Below are 21,148 nucleotides of genomic sequence, written 5' to 3'. Positions count from 1 at the left end.
CTTAGACTGCCCTCACTTTTAAGTTGGATGATCATACCTTTTTTAAACATAGTCCTTCTGGCCAGGTGTGTTTGATTTTGCTCTGTGTTTCCAGTGCAATGCACTAGCTTCTACAGACTGCCTTAAAAATATTTCCACAGCGGTAGGGCACTATCCTGAGAAAAAGAAGCTAAGTTTTGTAACCCACTTAGGCCAGAAAGAGAACTGAATATCAAATCCAAATTTCAAGCAAGTAATGTAATTGCTACACTAAAATATATGACTAAAATCACACATTATGGAAAACGAGTGATCCTGTAACAGTTTTGTGAGAACAAATGTTAATATTTGTCTTTGGGAAGGATCCAGCAGTACTTGCTATGAATGAATAAGGGTGTCTCCAATTTCCAGTTTAAAAGAGCTACATGATTCCTCCCTTTTCTGCCCTCCTAGTATTTCTGAGCTGGCTGGCATTCAACAACCAGTCACTAAGTCCTACGCATCTGGGTTTCCTTGTGATTTCAGCTTGACAAAACTGAGGTGCTGTTTCATTCTACCTTAAATACCTTTACTGAAGTGTCTAAAAACTTGCTGTTAACCTGAGCTTTCTCTGTAATCAGTGGAGATATAGAACTTTCTGAATGATCCTATTTCTTGCCATTACCTAGACAGCAAGTCTTGAGGCTAAATCTAGTCCTTACACTAAGAGTTGGATCTGAGGGGATGATAGAAACATTTATTCAAAGAGGACGCTTCTGGGTCACATTTTTAGTGGTGTTTTCTCTCATAACTTCTATTATTTTTTTTTTTCTTTGCTTAAATATATATTCTAAATGCCATTTCTAGACAAGTAAAAAGAAATTAAAATTATTCTTTAAAATTCAGTATATTTTCAGACAACAATAACATTTTTTATTGTTGTTGTTCTGTTATATTGTTGTTGATGTACCTTGAAATAATGATCAGCCTGATACCAGACACATTATAATATTGTAATTCAGACTGCAGCTTTCTCTCCACAATGAAAGAAAGAACTGAATACGATAATTTGGATTGTGACCTTGCAAACTTCTCTTAAACATTTCATCTAAGATGGGCAAAATTGGAATCTGGAGTTATCATATGACTCTCCCCATCTATCTAACTACAGAAGAAAAAAAAGCATAGATTAATAACTTGAAATTAATAATTGCATTCCATTTTAAACATGGATTTCCAAAAAGAAAAAAGATAATAGAAATGCATTTTAATGTATGGCAGTAAATCAGAAGAAAGAATGGAAGAAACCTTATAATTTAGGAAAATCCAACCCAAATATAAAGAAGCTTTAAATGGGTAAAATGCTATATGTGTGGTTTAGTATGATAACTACTTGAGTAAGGTACATTTATACTTTACAGATTCTGTTTTCAGTCCAATTTCCTTTTCTCTTCTCTCTAAGATGCTCTCCTACTGGAGCCATAACATTTTGAGTACTAGCTGTTTGTAAAACCTTTTGTGGTTCAATACTATCTATGGCCCTGAACATGAAGGATGGGAAGATCCTAAAGCACAACCTGCAGATCACAGTTAATTGCACACTGGCACTGTCACCAGATTAATCTAAATGCATGGCACTGTACTGCCTGAGCACAGAGTTGCAGCCTTCCACTTCCCAAGTCCTCAGCTTTCTGGAGTGATGAAGGGTGAGGCATAAAGCCTTACTGGGACCCATGAAGGTAGAACGTGTCAGTTACTCTTCTCTGTAGATATACGCACCATGTCCACACACAGCAAAACCCCCATTTTCCTTCATTTGTGCTCCTACTCAAGGACTACCAAGAAATTTGCAGCGAAATAAACCGTGATGCAATTTGGGAATAACAGCTTTTAGAAAACCAGCCATGTAGCATAAATTTTAGCATTATTATTTTGCTTCTATAATTTTCTCTTTACAGCTCCAGTGGTATAGTTATATGCTGCCTTGATTCTTTTATTTACTTTCAAACATGCATCACCCTATGGATGCTGGCAGCTGAGGCATCCATTTTCTAGGCATTACTCTACCAAAATCAACAAAATAGTCAGTAGGTTATATCACTAAACTAAACATCATATATTAAATCTACACACTGCAAGTTGCAGTGCTACAGGAATGCATCTTTTACACATTCATTAGTGCTAGCATCCTTGTTCCACTTAAACATTATATGGAAGGATGTATATATAAAATAAATGAGTATTTATATACTGGAGTATTTGTATAAACAGAGACGCCTGTGGGACCACAGCAGGTTCCCCAATTACAAGTCAGCCACAACTCTGCAATGTGGTTATTGGCTACAATCAAACAGAAAAAAATATTTCTGTTGGATTTTGATTTCATTGAAAAATACCTCAGACCCTTAAAAAAAAAGGGAGGGGTAGTGGTATCATAGAATTTGGGAAGAAGTTTACATGGCTTTGTAATCAACAGAATGCCATCTCATTATTTTTTAATGGAATTTTTTAGTAATGAAAAAATAATTCATTTAAACAAAGGAAATATGCCATTTAAAATGTGTATTTAGATTCAAATAGTTTTATTCTTTTGAAGAGTAATATGTATGCATTTTCTCCTCCCGATGTGTTCAGTGTTTCAGAAGAACTGCTAGCAGTGATGTCAGCACATTTCATAAGTTAACGGATGTTCTGCTATCGCATATCAGACACTTTCAGTGTTCAAATGAAGAATGTTAATACAATGCTATGAAAGTTCTATTGTTAGGTGCCTTTGTCTGTATGAAATTCTTTCAATTTGGAATTCCTAAAAAAAAATGTAATTCTTAGCAATATTCCATATACAGCACTTGATAATGTCCTACTGATTGGATACATTAATTGTGTTCTCAGCTTTCAAAAGATCTATCTGTTACTTACTACTTTTTATCTAATTGAAACTGCTTGCATATTCATAGCATTACAAGCAGAATAAAGGTTGCAGTATCTATCAACAATAAAAAAGACACTGCAAAATGTGTTTAAGGTACATTTGACTTTGATTTATGTGATACATGAAGTTCTGGAGCTATGAGACTTTTGCTTTGAATGTACTGCAGTTATACACTCGTAGCACTCTCCCTGGGACTGGTCCAAACCCCGTTTCTTCTAGCAGCTTTGTGTCAGATCTAGACGTGCAGAGCTCAGAAGTGATTTTTATTCTCTGGATGTAGTGCAGATCACTATATAGAAAATAAACACTGCATGATCCCTCCTGTGGAAAATAGATATTTGCTCTTTCTTGTTTTGCTCTTTTCATAAGTTAAATATAGGTCATTCAGACTGAAGGTATATGGTTGCTCCTTACATATAGAGAAATTTAACACTTCTGCAGGGCAAGAGACCAAAAACTGAGCAACTGTAATCACTTGAGAAATGTAATAGCTATGTGCTGTGTCTTATGGCTATTATGAAATGGAACTTAAACCTAAAAATGAGGAAAACAGTTAGCTTTCTCCATTTATGGAGCTATGCCACAGTTCTGACATAATTCATAGCCAGACAGAAAGTTCCAGTTGTATCCACAGACATTTCATAACTCAGTGTAGTGGAAAACTGATATTGAAGAAAGATTTTTGCCAAGTAAAGTTATTCATACACAAGCTTCCTTCTCATGACAGCTTCCCCACTGTACTGCAAAGTGATGCTGGAACTCTGCCTTGGGACCAGCACTTTCTACATCCATGATGAAGGTTTATGCCCTGAGATGAGGTGCTTCTAGTCCCCCATGCTCTCCTTCTTATACTTATTACCCCACAGTTTCGTACAGAGAATTTTCTAGTTGTTTTTCAACAATAACTTCATAGGTGGTGGATCTTCAGGATGTTTCCTCCATGACTGCAAGAATTTAACGATCATCTGGGGCTTGGGAGCATTTTTTCAGTTCCCTTATTACTTATTCTTAAACAGCTGCAGTTATCAGTGGAAAAAAAAAAAATATTTGGAACATCCATTTTTGCCTTCTAGGACCAGAAAAAAGGCATAAAGAGAAAATAATAGAGTAGGAAAAAAACTCATGCACAGACTCCTTACTTCTTGCTATTAAAACCAACTGCAACAACAACAACAACAAAACCACTAACCAACCAAAAAAAACCAAAAAAAAAGCCCACCAAACAGACACACACTCCCAGTTTCATCCCTATGCAAATATGACTTCTTGCTGATATGTAGGAATCTAGAATCATATCCAGAAAATCTTGCAGAGGCTTTTCTCAATATAATAACATTGGCAATCACGTATACGATATTTCTTGTATACATTGGATGTATTTATCCTTACCTTTGGCTTAATTTCCTGTTCTCAGAAATTTCTTCAAACAGACTAAGCCTCAGATGGCTTAGTAATCCCCACATTCCCTGCAATTGCAGTGTGACCTTTCATAGAGGTGAACGTGATGTGCAGAATAACTTAATATTAATCAGAATAGCATGCTTGAGGTAGCTTCTACATTATATAGGGAATATACATAAAATACTCTATAAACTTTTCTCAAAAATCATACTATTCCACTGGTCTGATGTGCTACTCAGAATACATCTAACCAAAAACTTTTAAAAAAAGGGGTGTAGCAACTCTATATATGCAGAGATGCCAAAGCTGCTATAAGCCTGCTGCCACGTATCCCAATAAATTACTGCAGGCAGAGTCTGTGTCCTGCCCCTCTTGCCCTGGGACACAAGAGGAATGTCTTGAGTCAGAAGACCAAAACACTGATGCTTGGCAAGATTTCTGAGAGCTCTGAAATGGCATTGCAGTTCTCTGGAATCTTTCATGGATAACAATGGTCACTTAGGCAAAAGATACTTATTTCTAGAAACATGCCTCTGGACTGGATTCAGACATGGTTGTCATGGGCAAAGGCATCAAGGTGCAGTGAGAGGGGTTGTTCACTGGGGAAGGGGCTGGAGGTCGGTGATAGCTTGTGGTGCGGGCTGTGGCCTTGGGGGTAGGGTGCTGTCCCACAGCCCCCATCAAGGTGGGAAGGATGAAGGCTGGAGATGGTTGGGTGACTGTGTTGGGATGAGGGAGGTCCATGAGCATGCAGATGCTGAAGAACCCAGGGGGCCCTTGGCACCCTGACAGCAGGTCTGTGGCAACGTGGGTTCCACAGACACAATGAAAACTCTGCTGTTTAAGCAAGGAGGTAGTAAAAAGGGTTTAAGAAACAGGTGAAAGGCCATTTTATCAAACTGATAGACTTTTGTGGTGTTTTGGTAGGCCTTTGACGGAATTGTGGGTATATTAGATGCATTAAAATTATGCTTCATAACTAGAAGATTTTAGCTTTTGTAAAGTAGAAAGAGATGTCAAGGAAGGAAGAATGAAAAGGAGGTCAGAAGGACATGAAGCCCTGGAAGCAACTAATGTCTCACTTCTTGTACGTTAATATGGCCTTGTAGTTTACCTTTGGAGCCTGCAAGGGATTCACTCAGGAACCACATTGTGTTACCAGGAAGATTCCATTAGCCTGAAAACAGGGTGGTAAGTATATGCCCCTTCTGGCTGTACTTCTATCAGCGCTGTTGTATGAAGAATGCTGGAAGAAAGATTTGCCCTGAGTCTGTGCTCCTCTAACTCTGAACTCATGTTGACACTGAGCTTCCCACCTGCAGGCACTACAAGACCTTTGCAATCTTCCTTCTAAAGCCTGTACATTGCTGACATCTAACAATATGACAGTACTTGACATCTTGAAACCTACATAGTTTCAAGTCTAAGACACACTTTTCCTTTCATGAGGTCCTTAAAAGTGAAGCAGATGTGTACATCTTCTATGGAACATTTATTATTTTTAATTTAATAGCTTAATTTAAGCATATCCATCTGTAAATAATGAATATGGTTATTAAACATTGTTTAACAAACAATGTCAAACATTATATATTTAATATAACTATATATTTAGCTATTTATTTTGATTCTTTTTACAGAATCTAGTTATTATTATAATAATAGTTTAAATAAGATATGAGTCATGCTGTAGAACCTCTACTCAATGCTTTATTATTTTAAAATGTTGTGTGTCATATTACTGTTAGCACAAGATGCTATTTCATAAAAATAGGAATTACTTACAGTCACAGTACCAAGAAGTTCAGTATACAAGTCCACTATTATGACAAAATGTACAACTGCATAGCAATTAAGGTAAGCTGGTACATGCGGATTGAAGAGAACTTCTTTTCCAGTGATCTGTATAAAGCAAAACATAATACTCTTCAACAGTGACCTGCTCCAGACTGTTATTCCTTAGTATTCCTTAGTATTCTTTAAATACTCTCAAAAAAAGATTAAGGGACATAGACAGCTGCACAAAGACAATCTACTACCAGAAGTATTTACTACCTAGTGTGAGACAGAGTTTAACTCTGTGTGTGTGTATGTCCACAGCTAAAAGTAAAAGAGAAATTACTGTACTCTATAGAACAGCTTTGAAAATCTCTTTAGGAAATGAATAACGAAAAGATAAATAAAAAATACTGGTTTTCCTTCAAATAAAAGGAAAAAAGCACAGCTAAAACATTTATTTCTTTCAGTTTCTGTTCCCATTTCAAGGGAACATGCTTTATGACTGCTAATTTGCTAATTTAAAATAGCACATGTAGAGTTTTTAACATTGATCCAGTAGCATTAAGAGGTCCAAGTAAATTACACAAAACTGAAAGCTCATGCATGTTCTATTTACCACTGGGATTTCCTCAGGAAGGCCAAGTCTAGGTTTGCCTGGTCCCCAGCCTGGCCCTTTGAAAATGACAGAAAGCTTATTGCAGAATCCAGGTGTGGCCCAAAATGTGTTCCAAATATGGGCTAAGGGACGTAACTGAAAAGAAAAAAAAGAGCAAGTAATTTTTCATGGTGAGTAAAAAATAAAATTTAACATAACATATTTTATTCGTTTTTAGCTCTCAAGTAAATGATTTTTTGAAGTCTGTAAAGAGAATAAATTACGAATAGATGAAGACAGTCAAAAGTTCAGAAAACCTGACTGAAATAGCCAGGAGCCATATCAAGCCCTTGGTTTATAGTGAGGATTACAATGACTTCTGTGCAGAGGAAAATCTGTCTTTCCTGTAATCAACCCACAGAATTCAATGGTATGTTGTTGTTAAGGTTTAACCCCAGCTGGCAACTAAACACCCCACAGCTGCTCACTCACTCCCCCTGCAACAGAATGTGGGAAAGAGAATTGGAAGGGTAAAAGTGAGAAAACTTGTAGTTCGAGATAAGAACAGTTCAATAATTGAAGCAAAACAGAACTGAATAATAATTACAATCAAAAACATAATAATTTGTAACGAAAACAATAAAAAGAGAGAAATAAAACCCAAGAAAGACAAGTGATACAAACGAAAAACAATTGCTCACCACCAACCAACCAATGTCAAGCCAGTACTCAAGCAGCAGCCCTCCAGCTAGCTCTCCCTGTAGTTTATATATAGAGCATGCTGTTGAACGGTATGGAATATGCCTTTGGTCAGTTGGGGTCAACTGTTGGAGCTGTGTCCCCCAACTTTTTGTGCACCTCCAGCCAACTTGCTGGTGGCATGGTGTGAGGAGCTGAAAACACCTTGACTTTGTGTAAGCACTGCTCAGCAGTAACTAAAACAACCCTGAATTATCAACATTCTTTCAACAACAAATCCAAAACATATCCCCATAGTAGCTACTACGAAGAAAATTAACTCTATCTCAGCCAAAACCAGAACAGTAGTATAGCTATATTTACGGCAGTTTTAAACCAGAATTTGATTACTGAGACCTTGACATGACATATGTTCAATAACTAAATTACTTAGTATCTTACTGGAATGGACATAATTGCACAGGCTGTGGCCATCCTTCCAGCTTTCAGTCTAGATACACCTGCAGCAGAATTCTCATTTTTGAGATGCCTCCTTGGGTGAACAGCCATGAAAAGTAAATTGGGACTTAAATAATTCTCAGTCCCTGAGCTTTTCACAAGTTTTATCTAGCTTAAGGGAATCCTGGACCAATAAATCTAAGAAGTGCCACACTGAGTACTTTTTCTTCTTTATTTCTTCTTAAAAAACAAAACCAAAACTAACAAACAAAAAGCCCCTATACTCAATCTGTTCTGGAGGTTTTCTTGAGACCATGATGGCTGCTATATAACACTGTACAAATCACAGTGGAGTACGTAGAATAGCAAATATGCAGAAGAGATTAAAAAAGTAAAGATATTACACCGTGAGGTTATTAATGAAATAGCAATATTTAGAGAAGAAAAACAACAGATAAATATGTATTTTTTGTCTGTGCATCACTGCATATTGCTCATTGCTCCGCATATGGAAAATGGACATCATTCAGTCCAAGGCCTCATTGTAATTAGTTCTCAGTTTTACAGGATTGTATTTTCATAATGACTACAAGCTCTGCATATGCTCAATGCAGCGAGTAGAAACAATTGTTTTGTAATAAAATACTGAAGAATTTGTAGGTAATTTAACTGACTGTAGCAATACAAGGATGGCCTCAGCTGTGCTTGAGAGGAGTTTCTTTTGAACATGAGGGCCTTTTGAGGGTATCGGTCAGTGATACAAACTGTAGCACCTGGAGCATGATGGGATCAAATGAATTTACTGGATGTGTTAAGCCATATACAACTTTTGCATCTTCTGCTTCAAATGTTCCTGATGGAAAAAGAAAAAAAAAAAGAGAACAACCAATAATCAAATTCAAAAGTATAAATATTTTTGCCACATTATCTAAATACGAGAGAGAACACCTTTTTTACTTACCAAATATCCTGTCCCAGATAATTAGTGTGCCACCATAATTTTTATCAATGCAGTAAGGATTTCTACCTATAATAAAAATAATTTATAAAATCAGTAATTGCAGACATAAGAATACCTGCCACTGAAATGAAGGGAAATCATCACTAGCATCAATTTATAATAAAATTATTTTAAAGGGTAGCTAATTCACCACCCCTTATATGTCTATAATTTTTTTTTTTCTTACTTGGCTTATTGGTCTCTTTCTCCTCAAATTCAAACACACAAATCAAAAGTGTCACACCCAAAATTTCTGTGAAATAGAAGGATTAATCTGGACAGTAAATTCAGTTGAAAATATATTTATAAAGACAAACTAAAAAGCAAACAAAAATCATTTCACCAGTTTATACCTAAGAAAATCATGCTTAGTACATTTACATACAATCATCTCATTAATGTCTTTCAGCTGTCTCTATCTTCTATGCCATATGTCTGATCCTGCTTTCACTATTATTTACTTCAGTGTGAGGAAAACTGATCCCTCTACCTGTTTTCTAGGGACTTTATTTTTATATAAGATGTCCTATCAAAAGTATGAGCAAAGAAACATTGATTACATATTCCCAAATTTGTCTGGAGTGACTGCATAACACCTGCTCAGCTCCAGAGTGATGGTGCTTAATTCTGATCAGGATCATAGGATTAGTCTGGATTTACAGCAGAGCAAACAAGAGCAGAGTGTCTCCCTCCAGGATTACCAGTACTTGTGCAAATTTCAAGGATTAGACACCTACAGCACCACAGTCTTTTTAAAAAGCCTATGCAGTGCCATAAACACTTTACACATGGAGGATATAATAAATATTAATAACATCCTCTGTACATATAACTGCATTAGAGTCTGTTTCAAATTATTTTGTTCTTCCATTCCCTTATTATCTCTGCACACTGAATGAGCCAAGGGCATTTTTGAAATCCACTTCTATTCCTCAGATATGTTCATGACAGTTTTCAGTATGCAGTGGAGTTATTAATGTAATTTAAATATGCAGTACATTCTCAAATGTCCCTGAATATTGATGAAAAATCAATCAGCATGCACTTTTGTGAAGTGAGATTTTCTACTAATTCAGACAGCTGAAACCAAATTCCACTAAAATATTTAACAGTCCTTCTTCTAAAAAGCAACTGTGTGTTTTCACACATGCAGTGCTTGAATTTGAATGAAAAAAACATGTTAGTGATTGACAAGTTGATGATGTTTTATTAGTTAGGGAAGGGTGAGGAATTTTTTTATTGCTCTTCATATTTAAAAATGTTGAACTGTTGAATAAGTGGTTACACTTTTAGCTTACCATGATGAACTCTGTGATGACTGGGAGTATTAAGAATCCACTCCAGAGGTCCAAGTTTGTTGATAACCTTAAAAAAAAGTAATTTTTCAATGAATTTGAAGATACTGTATAAAATCAAGAAGAAGGATGGAAAAGAGGGAGAGGAAATGCATAAAGATGATTATCTTAAGGAGAATGTATTTTTTTTTTTTCACTGAACTATTTCACTGTATTACTGTTACAAGAATTTTCAGGAAAAAAAAATAGTAAAATGGAAGTTAAAAATTAAAATTCTTTTTGATCCAGCAGTACATTTTCTTCTTACTGTTTTTATCAGTTCATGATTCCATACAGATAATTTCAAGCACATTTTTTAGCTATATCCATTGGCACTGCTTGGGATCCAGTGTAACTGTAAGATCCCAGTTGTGTGAACCCTTGATATCAACAAATGGCTGACCCAGAAAAAAGCAGTCCTACCTCCTTCAGTACCTTTGACTGCTTTTTCCTTCTATCAATACCCTTCTTTTACTCTGGCACAAATGCAGTAACACAACAAACCTGATTAGGGAACTGATGCAAATTAAAATCATTTTTGTTTTGTTTTTCTAATTTAGTTTAACTGGATCAGTTCCTCAGTCTGATCCAACATATGGTCACAAATAGACTGGCATGAGTCAGAGGTATGAAAAGAAAGTAGACCAGCAGAAATTCATAGTGGAGCTGTGATCTAAGGCAACGATTCCTATCTTGATTATTTTAATACCAGACCAAAAGTGACAGAAACTGTTGATCGCCAATAAATTCACTTTAATGATTCAAGCTTCATTAGAAAATGCTGATGAATTACACTTCTATCAGCAGGGCTTAAGCTAAATTAGGTACTTTCCTGTGTTACAAAGCCAGAGGAAAGCCAGTATCAACTTCACAATTTGGTTAGCTCAATGGAAGTGTATGGGTACGCAAGCAACTACTGCTTAATCCCCAACACAAAACCATCAGTCACAAGTAGATGGAATCAGTGGATGACTGCAAAGATTTCTGTTTCAAATATACCCACTACAAGAAAGACTTTGAGGTGCTGGAGAGAGTTCAGAGAAGAGCAACAAACCTGGTGAGGGGCCTGGAGCACAAGTCTGATGAGGAGCAGCTGAGGGAATTGGGGCTGTTTAGCCTGGAGAAAAGGAGGCTGAGGGGAGACCTTATTGCTGTCTATAACTATCTGAAAGGAGGTTTTAGCATGGATGGTGTTGGTCTCTTCTCTCAACTAACAATTGATAGGACAAAGGGAAATGGCCTCAGATTGTGCCAGGGGAGGTTCAGATTGGGTATTAGGAAAGTGTTATTATGCACTAGAACAGGTTGCCCAGGGAAATGGTAGAGTCACCATCCCTGGAGGTGTTTGAAAGACACTCAGATGAGGCTCTTAGGGACATGGTTTAGAGGTGGACTTGGCAGTGTTACGTTAAGGGTTGGACTTGATTATATTAAAGGTCTTTTCCAACCAAAAGTATTCTTTGATTATATGATTCTAAAATTGTACCTATTCCCCACGTCTGATCATGACTGCATTGCCCTGCAATTAATAAAGTGTGGGGGGGGGGGTAGCAGCTAAACAAAAATGCTTAGACCTGAAGAAACAAAACCCAGAACCTATCCCTTTGTCTTTTACAGAACTTAATTAGTAAATTTAATACTTATACTGGAAAAATGGGTGATCTGTAATATAATAATAGAGAAAATACTGGCAAAAACCACATTAAGTAGAGAGGCAGACAGTCATTACTAATGAGAGCAGGCTCATTCATCTACGTAACTAAACATACAAGGACTGTTATTTATTTAAGGTTTACAAAACAAAATTATGTTAATTCAGAGCTGTGCGAGTGAAAGTAGATCTGGAATCAAAAAGTAGACACAGGACATTCTGTATTTAAATTTCTATAAATCAGGTAAATATCACAATAAAAGGAAATCATACCTTGTGTTAATTTTTGTCTTTAATAGCAGCTAAAAGAATGTCTATTTAACAGGTTAAGCAGAGCATTTCTGTAACCAAAGGAGTATAGAAATGAGCAAATTCTTCAGATAGAGAGAAGTGTAACATTTGGAGCATCTCTCTCAAAATCCTGCACACAGCTGACTGGAAAAGCAGAATACTGGGACAAGTTTGTTTTGCTTCCTTTAACTCAGAAGCCAAGGACAACACAAGTAGGACCATTTGTCTTTCTCAGTTCTCCCTCAAAATAGGTTTAAGCCTGAAAAGACCATCTGAAAGTGAGAAACAACTCATCATTCATGCTAGCTCCATTTCCCATCTTTCTCAAGCAGAAAATCCCACTGTTTTAAGCTATGTAAGATGTGACCACTAAATTAATTTGAGTGAAATGTCTTGGATAGAACTGCAGCCCAGCACCTGAGAGAGCAGTGATTTATCTACTGGGCCACACCTAACTTTGATCCAATTTGTTTTAATATATTTTTAGATCAATAGTTTAACTTCCTGTGTGTGTGTGAAAATAAACCAAATTTGCGCTAGGAGAGCAGGGAATCACTATGGAATATCAGTCTTCACTTTAACCTACAGGCGGATTATAATAAAATGTCCTCAGAATTAATGCCTTCAAGTCTTCCATATCCAGCTGATTAAATTAATATTTTAGAATTAAAATTCATCCTTTTGAAAGTCCACATAATACATCAGTATACTAAAGTAGAACTTTTGGTCTTGGGCTCCCTAAGGACCTCAGGAACTTATGTAAAATTTGAAATAAATATTTCTGACTAATCCTAAAGAAAGTATTTTCTTTGGAAAATGAACCTTTTCTCATATTTTAAAACAGTCTTTATTTGGATGATGACATTTACAAATCTACTGAAATATCTGCTCTGTAGCATCATTAGTGATTGATATCTGGGCCTGCTTCAATTCATTTGGCCAAGGTTACCTCCATTGCAAAGACATACTAGCCACACGATGATAGAAATACCATCTGAGATAATTATAACCATATGATTTTTAAGCTCAGAGGTGGTACAGAAGTCTGTACCTGACCAAGCAAAGATCCAGCTTGCTGAAATCAGCAATCTAAAAAGCAACACTTTGGCTAAAACACATACAAATATTTTTTCACCAGATGTTCAAAATGGTAGAGATAGTAGGGTGCTATTTTGAGAAACTTCTCTTGCTATCAGTGAGTTTACTTCAATATATTTAGCGCATCTCTAAAACAGAAAAAAAATGTTGTCAGTGAAAACTTCAGGTGCCAAAAATTTTATAAATATTTTTTAAAGGTATAATGTATAAATATATCCACATATCATTCCAACAAACAAAAACATATCACCTCTGGAAAGCTGAATTTTGAAGGTTCCTGCAGCACCACATGGCAAAGAATGTAATTATTTTGTCGACATTTTCTATATTCTACCATCTTACCAGGGGCAAAACTCCTACAAGCAGATCTTTCACCAAAGTATAATAAATTGTCAAGGCTAGGATAGTCAGGCAAGATTCTGACTCTGTCATGTCAGGCTGATGAGAACTCTCTGAAGTCACAGTGAAAGGCATGAAGTTCATAGGAACTGACTTGGAAGAAAATTTAATGTGGTGCAAACAACAGCTCACATTCAAAAGAATGGGGAGAAAGGCAGTGGCAGGTACTCCACCTACCCAGCTACCCTTTGGCTGTCAGTCTGCCCTCATTTCTGTGCCTTCACTGTGCGCAGACATTTTCCTTAGAGAACAGCAATTGCAAAGGAGCTGCTGAGTGTTCATAGTAGCAGTAACCAGGCTTATGCTGCAGTTGCAACCAGTCACTAAAGTATATACAGGGCTAGGTCTCAGTTGTTCAAGACAGAAAAATATTTTCAGCTTGAAATAGCTTTGTATTCACAATGGCTTTTTAAAATAAGATCTTTCACAATGTTTACATTTCAGGAAAAATAAAAAGTTATTAAAATTTCAGCACAGCTCTCTTTTTTTTTTTTTTCAGGATTTTCATTGAAGAAAGAAAAAGGTTTCTGCTACTATGATTATTCTATGCAGCAGAAAGTTTTGTTTCAGACATTTTTACTGGAAAGTAATTTCAAAATGAAAAACCATAGTGGAAATGTCATCATTCAATTTCCCTATCAATTGTATTTCGAACCCTGTTTCATACTATTGACAAGAAACAGTCTGCTTTTGATTTTAAAATATTCTTGTTCTTTATACCATCACTTTGCAGTGATTTTGGGAATACAGAAAAACAGCTACCAATCCTCTAGAAATTGAAATAGCCCAACTGCTGTCCAACAATTACCTTATCTGTATTTTAACCAATATGGCTGGTGGGTTTATGCTTGTGTTTTCTTCCCTGATACAGACACCTAGTGTTCTAAATCAATTCCTGTCTCCAGTTGTTCCTCTCTCAGTTAACACATCATGGACACCTCAAATCCCATGCCAGTGACCCACAGATGAACCACAGTATTCCAGCAAAAGTATTTTCCTGTTTGCTTTGTGTATTTTCCTGTTTGCTTTGTGTATTTTTTAACATCCCATAGCCACACTTTCACTTGCCCAAATCCTTATAAATGGACTCTATACCTACAAATAAGATATATGGGTATCTCATGTGTATCACTTATAAAAGGTTTGTCAGATCTCTTCACAAATCATGTATTCCTCTTGTTTTTTTTCAAACAAACAACATATTCCCTCAATTATTGTGCGTGGGTATCACTAAATAATAAAGCAGAATTACTGACAGCACCTGAAGCAATTCCAAGAGCAGTTTAATAAATAAGAAAGGCTAAAAGCTGTATACTTAGAAACAGTTTCCACACATTACTGAACAAAACATGCTGGAAGCCAGATCTTCATACATAATGAGAAGGAAATGTTGGTTTTTTTTTTATATAATAGTAGTTCTTATATAAAGATGTTTCTTCTGTGACAGCAATTCCTAGCCTAAAGGAAAAGAACATTATGCAATATCTCCTGTGGCATGTAAGCACCTCCATTTGCGGTCTCAGAGTTTGTCAGCACCAAGGGAAATCTTTATTGCCTGGTACCGCACCACTTCAATGTAGTTCTTGTTTAAATAATGAGAAAAAATCGTGACACGAAATCCTAGGGAAACTTTACATCTTGTGTAACAACTCCTCCTGTCACCACTACAACATGAATCTTTACTTAACTCCGTTTCAGCATGAACGTTAGGAAGGAATGTCGACAGAGTAAAGCAGGCAATGTTCCAGTAAAAGTAGTTGTATATTAAAAGTTTATTTTTTTTTTTCTTTGAGCATAAGAAAAGCTGTTTGCAGCACAGCATTACTTTGAATATCATAGTGTTACTGATCTACAGGACAGGAGAGGGTAAGTTCATCCCTAGAGCATCACTAAGGAGCACTTGGAACTTAACTTTGAGGTTTCTGTCAGAACAATTGGTAGTAAAACACATATTACTATCGATTTCCTCATCAAAATCAAAATAAGATTTTTATTCCTGGTATATAAATCTATACTTCAGATAGTCTGGTGGGGAAATTTAACAACAAGGCCTTAATTACATTCCCCAGTAGAGCTGCCGTGCTAATTCAGGACAACACACCCATGTATTTATACAGATGGCCCTGGTGATCACATTTGCCATGTGAAATCTCTACAGGGAAGCTGGGGAAAGGCAGAACTCCTGGGATATGTGCTCATCTGCCAGTTTCACACTTTGAAATCCTCGGCAAAACCTGATTTATATACCACCAAATGTTTTCCTATCTGATTAGGCAGTTTTCTGTTCCAGTAAGCATGTAAAATGGATGTAGCCAAATTTCCACACTGAGGAGAGAAAAAACAATATTTATAGTTTAGAAATAAAACAAGCAGGAGGAATCAGGCCTGTTAGGATTATGAAGACTTTCACAGGGGGTGAATTTTTGATAAGTCTGGATTGTAAATATGGGAGAAGAAAGTCTAGTTTTAATGGACAGTACAGTTTAGGCCATATCTACATAATAAACACACAGTGTTAAGAAAGGTGTTTATAATAAATTATCTTGAAGGCAGGCTGTTGTCACTTTTCATTGTTTTACGTCTTGACCAGGAGGTAAGGTTTCAATCAAATTAGCATCTTACGTGAATATTTCAGTTAACACTTTCAAAAAGTGGATGCAAGGTGTTTTTTTTTTTCTTTAAAGGTTGAATTAAGCCCTGGTGTGGGAAAGATGAGCACATATAGGAAGTTTTAATCAAGTTATCTGCTAAAAATGAGAGAAAACCTATACTAACTGGTTGTTTTAACTGCAGCATTACAAATAGCAGAGCATGGAGAAAGTCACTCTTTCAGTCATACATCAAGCTAAGCATTTTAAACAAACTCCAGGAGAAAAATTGCTATACAATTTCAGTATTTTTCAGCAGCTTGACAAATACACGCTGGCAATTGTGGGGAAAAAACCAGAAAGTAATAAATCAACATGTCAGTCCTGAAATAACCTAAAATACAACCAAGTCCAGCTCTTCACCTTCCTTTTTAAACAGATCAAAATCTAGTCAATGTATTATGCTTTCTGTTTTTAGCAAATAAGGGTCTTTCAGATTTTCGGTTGGCTTTGAAGACATAGCTAATTTAAATAGACTTTCAGTGAGTCCAAGCTATGAGAAACACTCCAGAGTATTGCATGTAAAATGCTAAGATAGAAAATCAGAGGGGTTTTTTTTGACAGAGAGCAGTATCTCTGACTTATCTGTGCATTAGTGTGATATCATACTAACTTTGTTTGGTAAATGAGTTATATAGATTGTTTCACAGCATGCAGAATGTAAAGAAATTAGTTGCATCTCTAAGTAGCTCATTTCACTTTTATCTTGATAATTCTCAGAGCCACTGGGTACAGATCATTACTCGGTTCATCTAAATTACTTACATATTTTTAATCCCTCTCTATTCTGCAGTTCAGTTGAACGAGAAGCTAGATAAGAACAAAATACTTATTTCACTGTGTCAAGGCACTTCTGGGTAGACTCAGATATTTGAACATGCCAAGGAGCACTCTGATTTAAAGTAGGAGGCTCATCCTGGAGCTACTAAAGTGTTAAGTTGTCATTCCTAATCATAATTGAGGTCCTACGTGTCAAAGAAAGAACTCCAAACCTTAACCCACTATATTTTTCCTGATTAAACTGTGTTCAAGTGCAGCCTACACTTAGCAGGACAGGAAGAGTGTGCCCTCTTATGAATGTTTTTTGGTTGGTTGGTTGGCGGGGGGGTGTGTGTGTGTGTGTGTGTGTGTGTATGTGTGTGTGTGTTTTTGTTTGTTTTCTCTCTTTTGTTTTTATTTTTATTTAAAACAAACTCCAGGGTTATATGCCTTATATATCTAGAAAGGTAATACTTTTCTTCCCTAATGGTGGGAGTGAAACATGGAAAAGTGGAACACATTTTGGAGTTACTGCTAGTATTTCCATTTAGTGATAGTATTGTTAGCTGTGCTCTTCTCCGTGCTCTGGCAAGTACAATGATGACAAGACTTTCATCCTGCAGGTTGGTCAGAAAATCTAATAAGCCATTTTGGCAGACATGCTGGATTGAAGCAGTCAGATCTCTTTGTTTCTTGGAATCATGTTTGAGTTTTATTGCCTGCACTAAAGAAAGTATTTTTATCTCCCTGGTATTTATTGATTTATTTGTTCTCTTTCTCACCGCAGTAAATGCTTGAGTTCACAGTTTGTGGTAGGTGAACAAATGAGTTTCTGAATGACAAAAGCATCACGAATGGGATCAGAACTTTCTTTGGTAAACCAAAATTTTGTTCTTTATGCAAATCAGCAATTAGTTAATTCTCCATTAGTTTTAGAATAATTTATTGGATCTTTGTAACAGTGAGAAAATTCAATCTCTAAAAGCCAGTAGGCTGTCGGACAGTGTGACCTGTTTCTGGGAATTCTACTTAAATAATTTCATCACTGAGAGTTGTCAGACACAATCTTGAACACCAGACTAGGAGAACAGATTTATATCACATCTAATTACATTCATCTTTTTGATGACTTTTAGCAAAAGCCTTGTGAATGGCAACTCCATAGATTGATCCCTTGTATCCTGACTAGGACTGATATGTGTGTTTCTCATTTGAAAGGCAACACCAGACAGATCTGTGTCGATTTTTGGCTATAGTGGACGAATTAAAGAGAATAAGTTTGTTCTTTCATTAAAGGAACAATTGAATTAGAATACAAAGAATGAAAGGTTTTGTTGGCAATTCGAATTCAAAATGAGTTTCCAGTGTCAAACTCAAGAGATACTGCAATTTCACAATTATACCCAATATGTTGGATTACTACAGATTTTATCCTTTACTGGTGATGCTCTTTACTAAAAAAAAACCCAAACAAAACACCACCACAAACAAATAAAGAAACATTATTACGTTGCTTCTAAATTACTAAACTACTGAAAGTACATTAAATAAACCTTGCTACACTTGTTTACTTCTGCATTCCTTTCTTGTTTATTTACATGAGATTACAGCACCCAATGTGAATAAGGTAGTTCCAAGAAAATGGAAACATGAAATTTGTGAAGAAATAGAGAACCAGTCCCAATTGTTGGGGCCTGGGAATTAATAACTGAATATTTTCTCTATTGTCTTATATTGTAACTTATTTATCACATTGTCCTAAAGATTTTATGGTTCTTTTAACCACCATCCCATAGACTTCTGTCTCAAATAGTTTCTGCTTAAAAAAATACATGTGTCCTCTAGAGATTCAAGAATACCTTTTGCTATTGACACAGTAATCACGGGTGTACTGCTATTTAAAAGAAATACATACATTTAAATGTATTTTACTAAATTTTACTTGGTTCTTTAATCTACTTGTTTAATTTCTGTATTGACCCTATGTTTAATACTGGGGGGGAAGGAAAAACAAACAAACAAACAAACAAACAACAACAAAGCCACACACAAACCAACAAGAACAAAACCACAAACCAAAACAGAACATTTTTTTCTGAATCTACCTGTCTTCCTAGGTAAGAGCTGACTGATGTAAGGACTTGGCAAACAATGACAGGACAAGGGGTAATGGGATCAAGCTGGAACACAAGAGGTTCTACTTAAATTTGAGAAAAAACTTCTTCTCAGTGAGGGTGACAAAGCACTGGAACAGGCTGCCCAGGGGGGTTGTGGAGTCTCCTTCGCTGAAGACATTCAAAACCCGCCTGGACATGTTCCTGTGCGACCTCACCTAGGCGTTCCTGCTCCAGCAGGGGGATTGGACTAGATGATCTTTTGAGGTCCCTTCCAATCCCAAACATACTGTGATACTGTGACTTCAGGATCGGGCCATAACAGCTCACCTGTACTCAGGGAACCCCAATGGGCTGTGCGTGGCTTCCTGCCAGGAACAGAATTCCTCTTCATGAAAGCATGAAGACTCCACTATTTCTCTTTCTTTCAGTGTTTTTCATTAAAGAAAACTGAGCAGAATTCAAAGCTAAAGAAGGTCATGAACAGAAACCTAGATCAGTGGACATAAGTGCAAAATATTTTTTTAACAAATACAATGTACTTCCACAGCAACTTTCATTTTTACTGAATTGATGTTTTCTGACCCAAAAAAAAAAAAAGTATATCTGTAGCAATTTCATGCCTCTTTTTGCAGCCTGCATGAGGTATTGCCAAAATTTCTCCCATTCCTCGCCTTTTTTCAGTCACAATAGTCCTTGTTACCAGTAGTGGCTCACCTTTTTCTGCTTCCAGAGTTTCATAAGGTAGGAAGACTTAAACAAGGGAAAAAGGGATGCCTTCAGAAACCTGACTTCCAGAAGTATGATAAAGGACAGATCACAGTCTTTCCTTGAATTAGAAAATTAAACAGAAACTAATGCATGTCAAAGATCAAACAGGCAAGGAATAATCTGCTGCTGCAATTACTACCAACAGGGATTGATTCAGTTGATGCTTTCCAAATACAATTTGACATCTCATAAAAATTACAGCTAAATCAACAGAAACTAATTTCTGTTTTTCACAGGTGTCTATCAGGTTATAAACACACCTAACTTATTAGTTGTAATAAGTGCATAACGGAAGGATATAGTTTAATATAAGCCACAGACCTTCTGAATCACCTGTGAAAATAAACTGAAATGGAGTATTTCTCTCTGTCAGTAACAGTCCTGAAACATTTTGCAGTTTTTGAAAAATTAGATTTTTAGTGCTCTTTGACCAAAGTATTTTTTTTCACTCTCCTTATGATCTAGATGAGAATCGTCGAGTCATAGAAACATTTCTCCCAAACCATTCAAGATCAGATCTACTGACTGAGTTATTCTACTGACCTATATAGTTTTAGATAGGACCAAAATGCATTTTATGTTCATTTATTTAGAACCTATCTTTATGGACCATTACAGAAAAGTATTTTCTTCAGTTGTTTTAGGGTTGTTTTTATTGTGGTGTTTTGTTTTATTTTTCTATTTTCATTTATTGTTTTAATAAACTGAGTTAATTTCAATACATTGGTGCTACTCAGAGATTTTTTAAAAATCTTTGGAAAATTTTTAGTGTCATTTCAGATTGCCAGGTACACGGCGCAATAATTCACAGAAGTACTGATTAAAAAAAAGTAGACTTCAGACAGCAAAGTTCTGGTAATGGGAGAATATAGTTAAAGGCAAATACATAACTGAAATCACAAAGCTGTATTTTCATTCTAGCACACCCAACATTTATTAATTAATGAAATGCCCTTCTTGTATCAATAGCCTGTTCTGATTTTAGTGCTAGAGATCTTTTATTATTACTAAAATAATCATATGGTGAAATATTTATATAACATTTATGGTGTTTAAAATGCTGTACTACTTCATATAAAGGGCCAAAAGGTAATGCATACCAAGTATGCAGGAAATAAAGAAGTCTAACTGAGACAGAATGAGTGGGTACTTTTGATCTTTATGATTTGGTGTACAGTCTTCATGGGAATATATGAGCCACTTGAGTTAAAATAAAATAGACCTTGTCTAATATGCCAGTAGGAAAGCTGGACAAAAACTGATGAAACAAATATTGAAGGT

The 21,148-nt window shown here is 36.0% G+C and overlaps 1 protein-coding gene across 1 annotated transcript in view; it reads right to left on the bottom strand.

Annotated features, from left to right (window-relative positions):
* AGMO (alkylglycerol monooxygenase) overlaps positions 1–21,148 on the bottom strand; it is a gene marked incomplete at its 3' end in the record, with an annotated part of 185,552 nt that overhangs the window by 79,934 nt on the left and 84,470 nt on the right. Inside the window, exons 6-10 of the mRNA XM_080364297.1 lie at positions 10,101–10,167; positions 8,764–8,829; positions 8,576–8,655; positions 6,687–6,821; positions 6,077–6,193 (exon numbers count right to left, since the gene is read on the bottom strand). Coding sequence (XP_080220423.1) covers positions 6,077–6,193; positions 6,687–6,821; positions 8,576–8,655; positions 8,764–8,829; positions 10,101–10,167 — 465 coding nt within the window. The remainder of the gene's footprint in view (positions 1–6,076; positions 6,194–6,686; positions 6,822–8,575; positions 8,656–8,763; positions 8,830–10,100; positions 10,168–21,148) is intronic.

The sequence above is a fragment of the Nesoenas mayeri genome (assembly GCF_963082525.1).
Source record: "Nesoenas mayeri genome assembly, chromosome: 2".
Taxonomy (NCBI): Eukaryota; Metazoa; Chordata; class Aves; order Columbiformes; family Columbidae; genus Nesoenas; species Nesoenas mayeri.
This window is presented reverse-complemented; position numbering and strand designations above follow the sequence as displayed.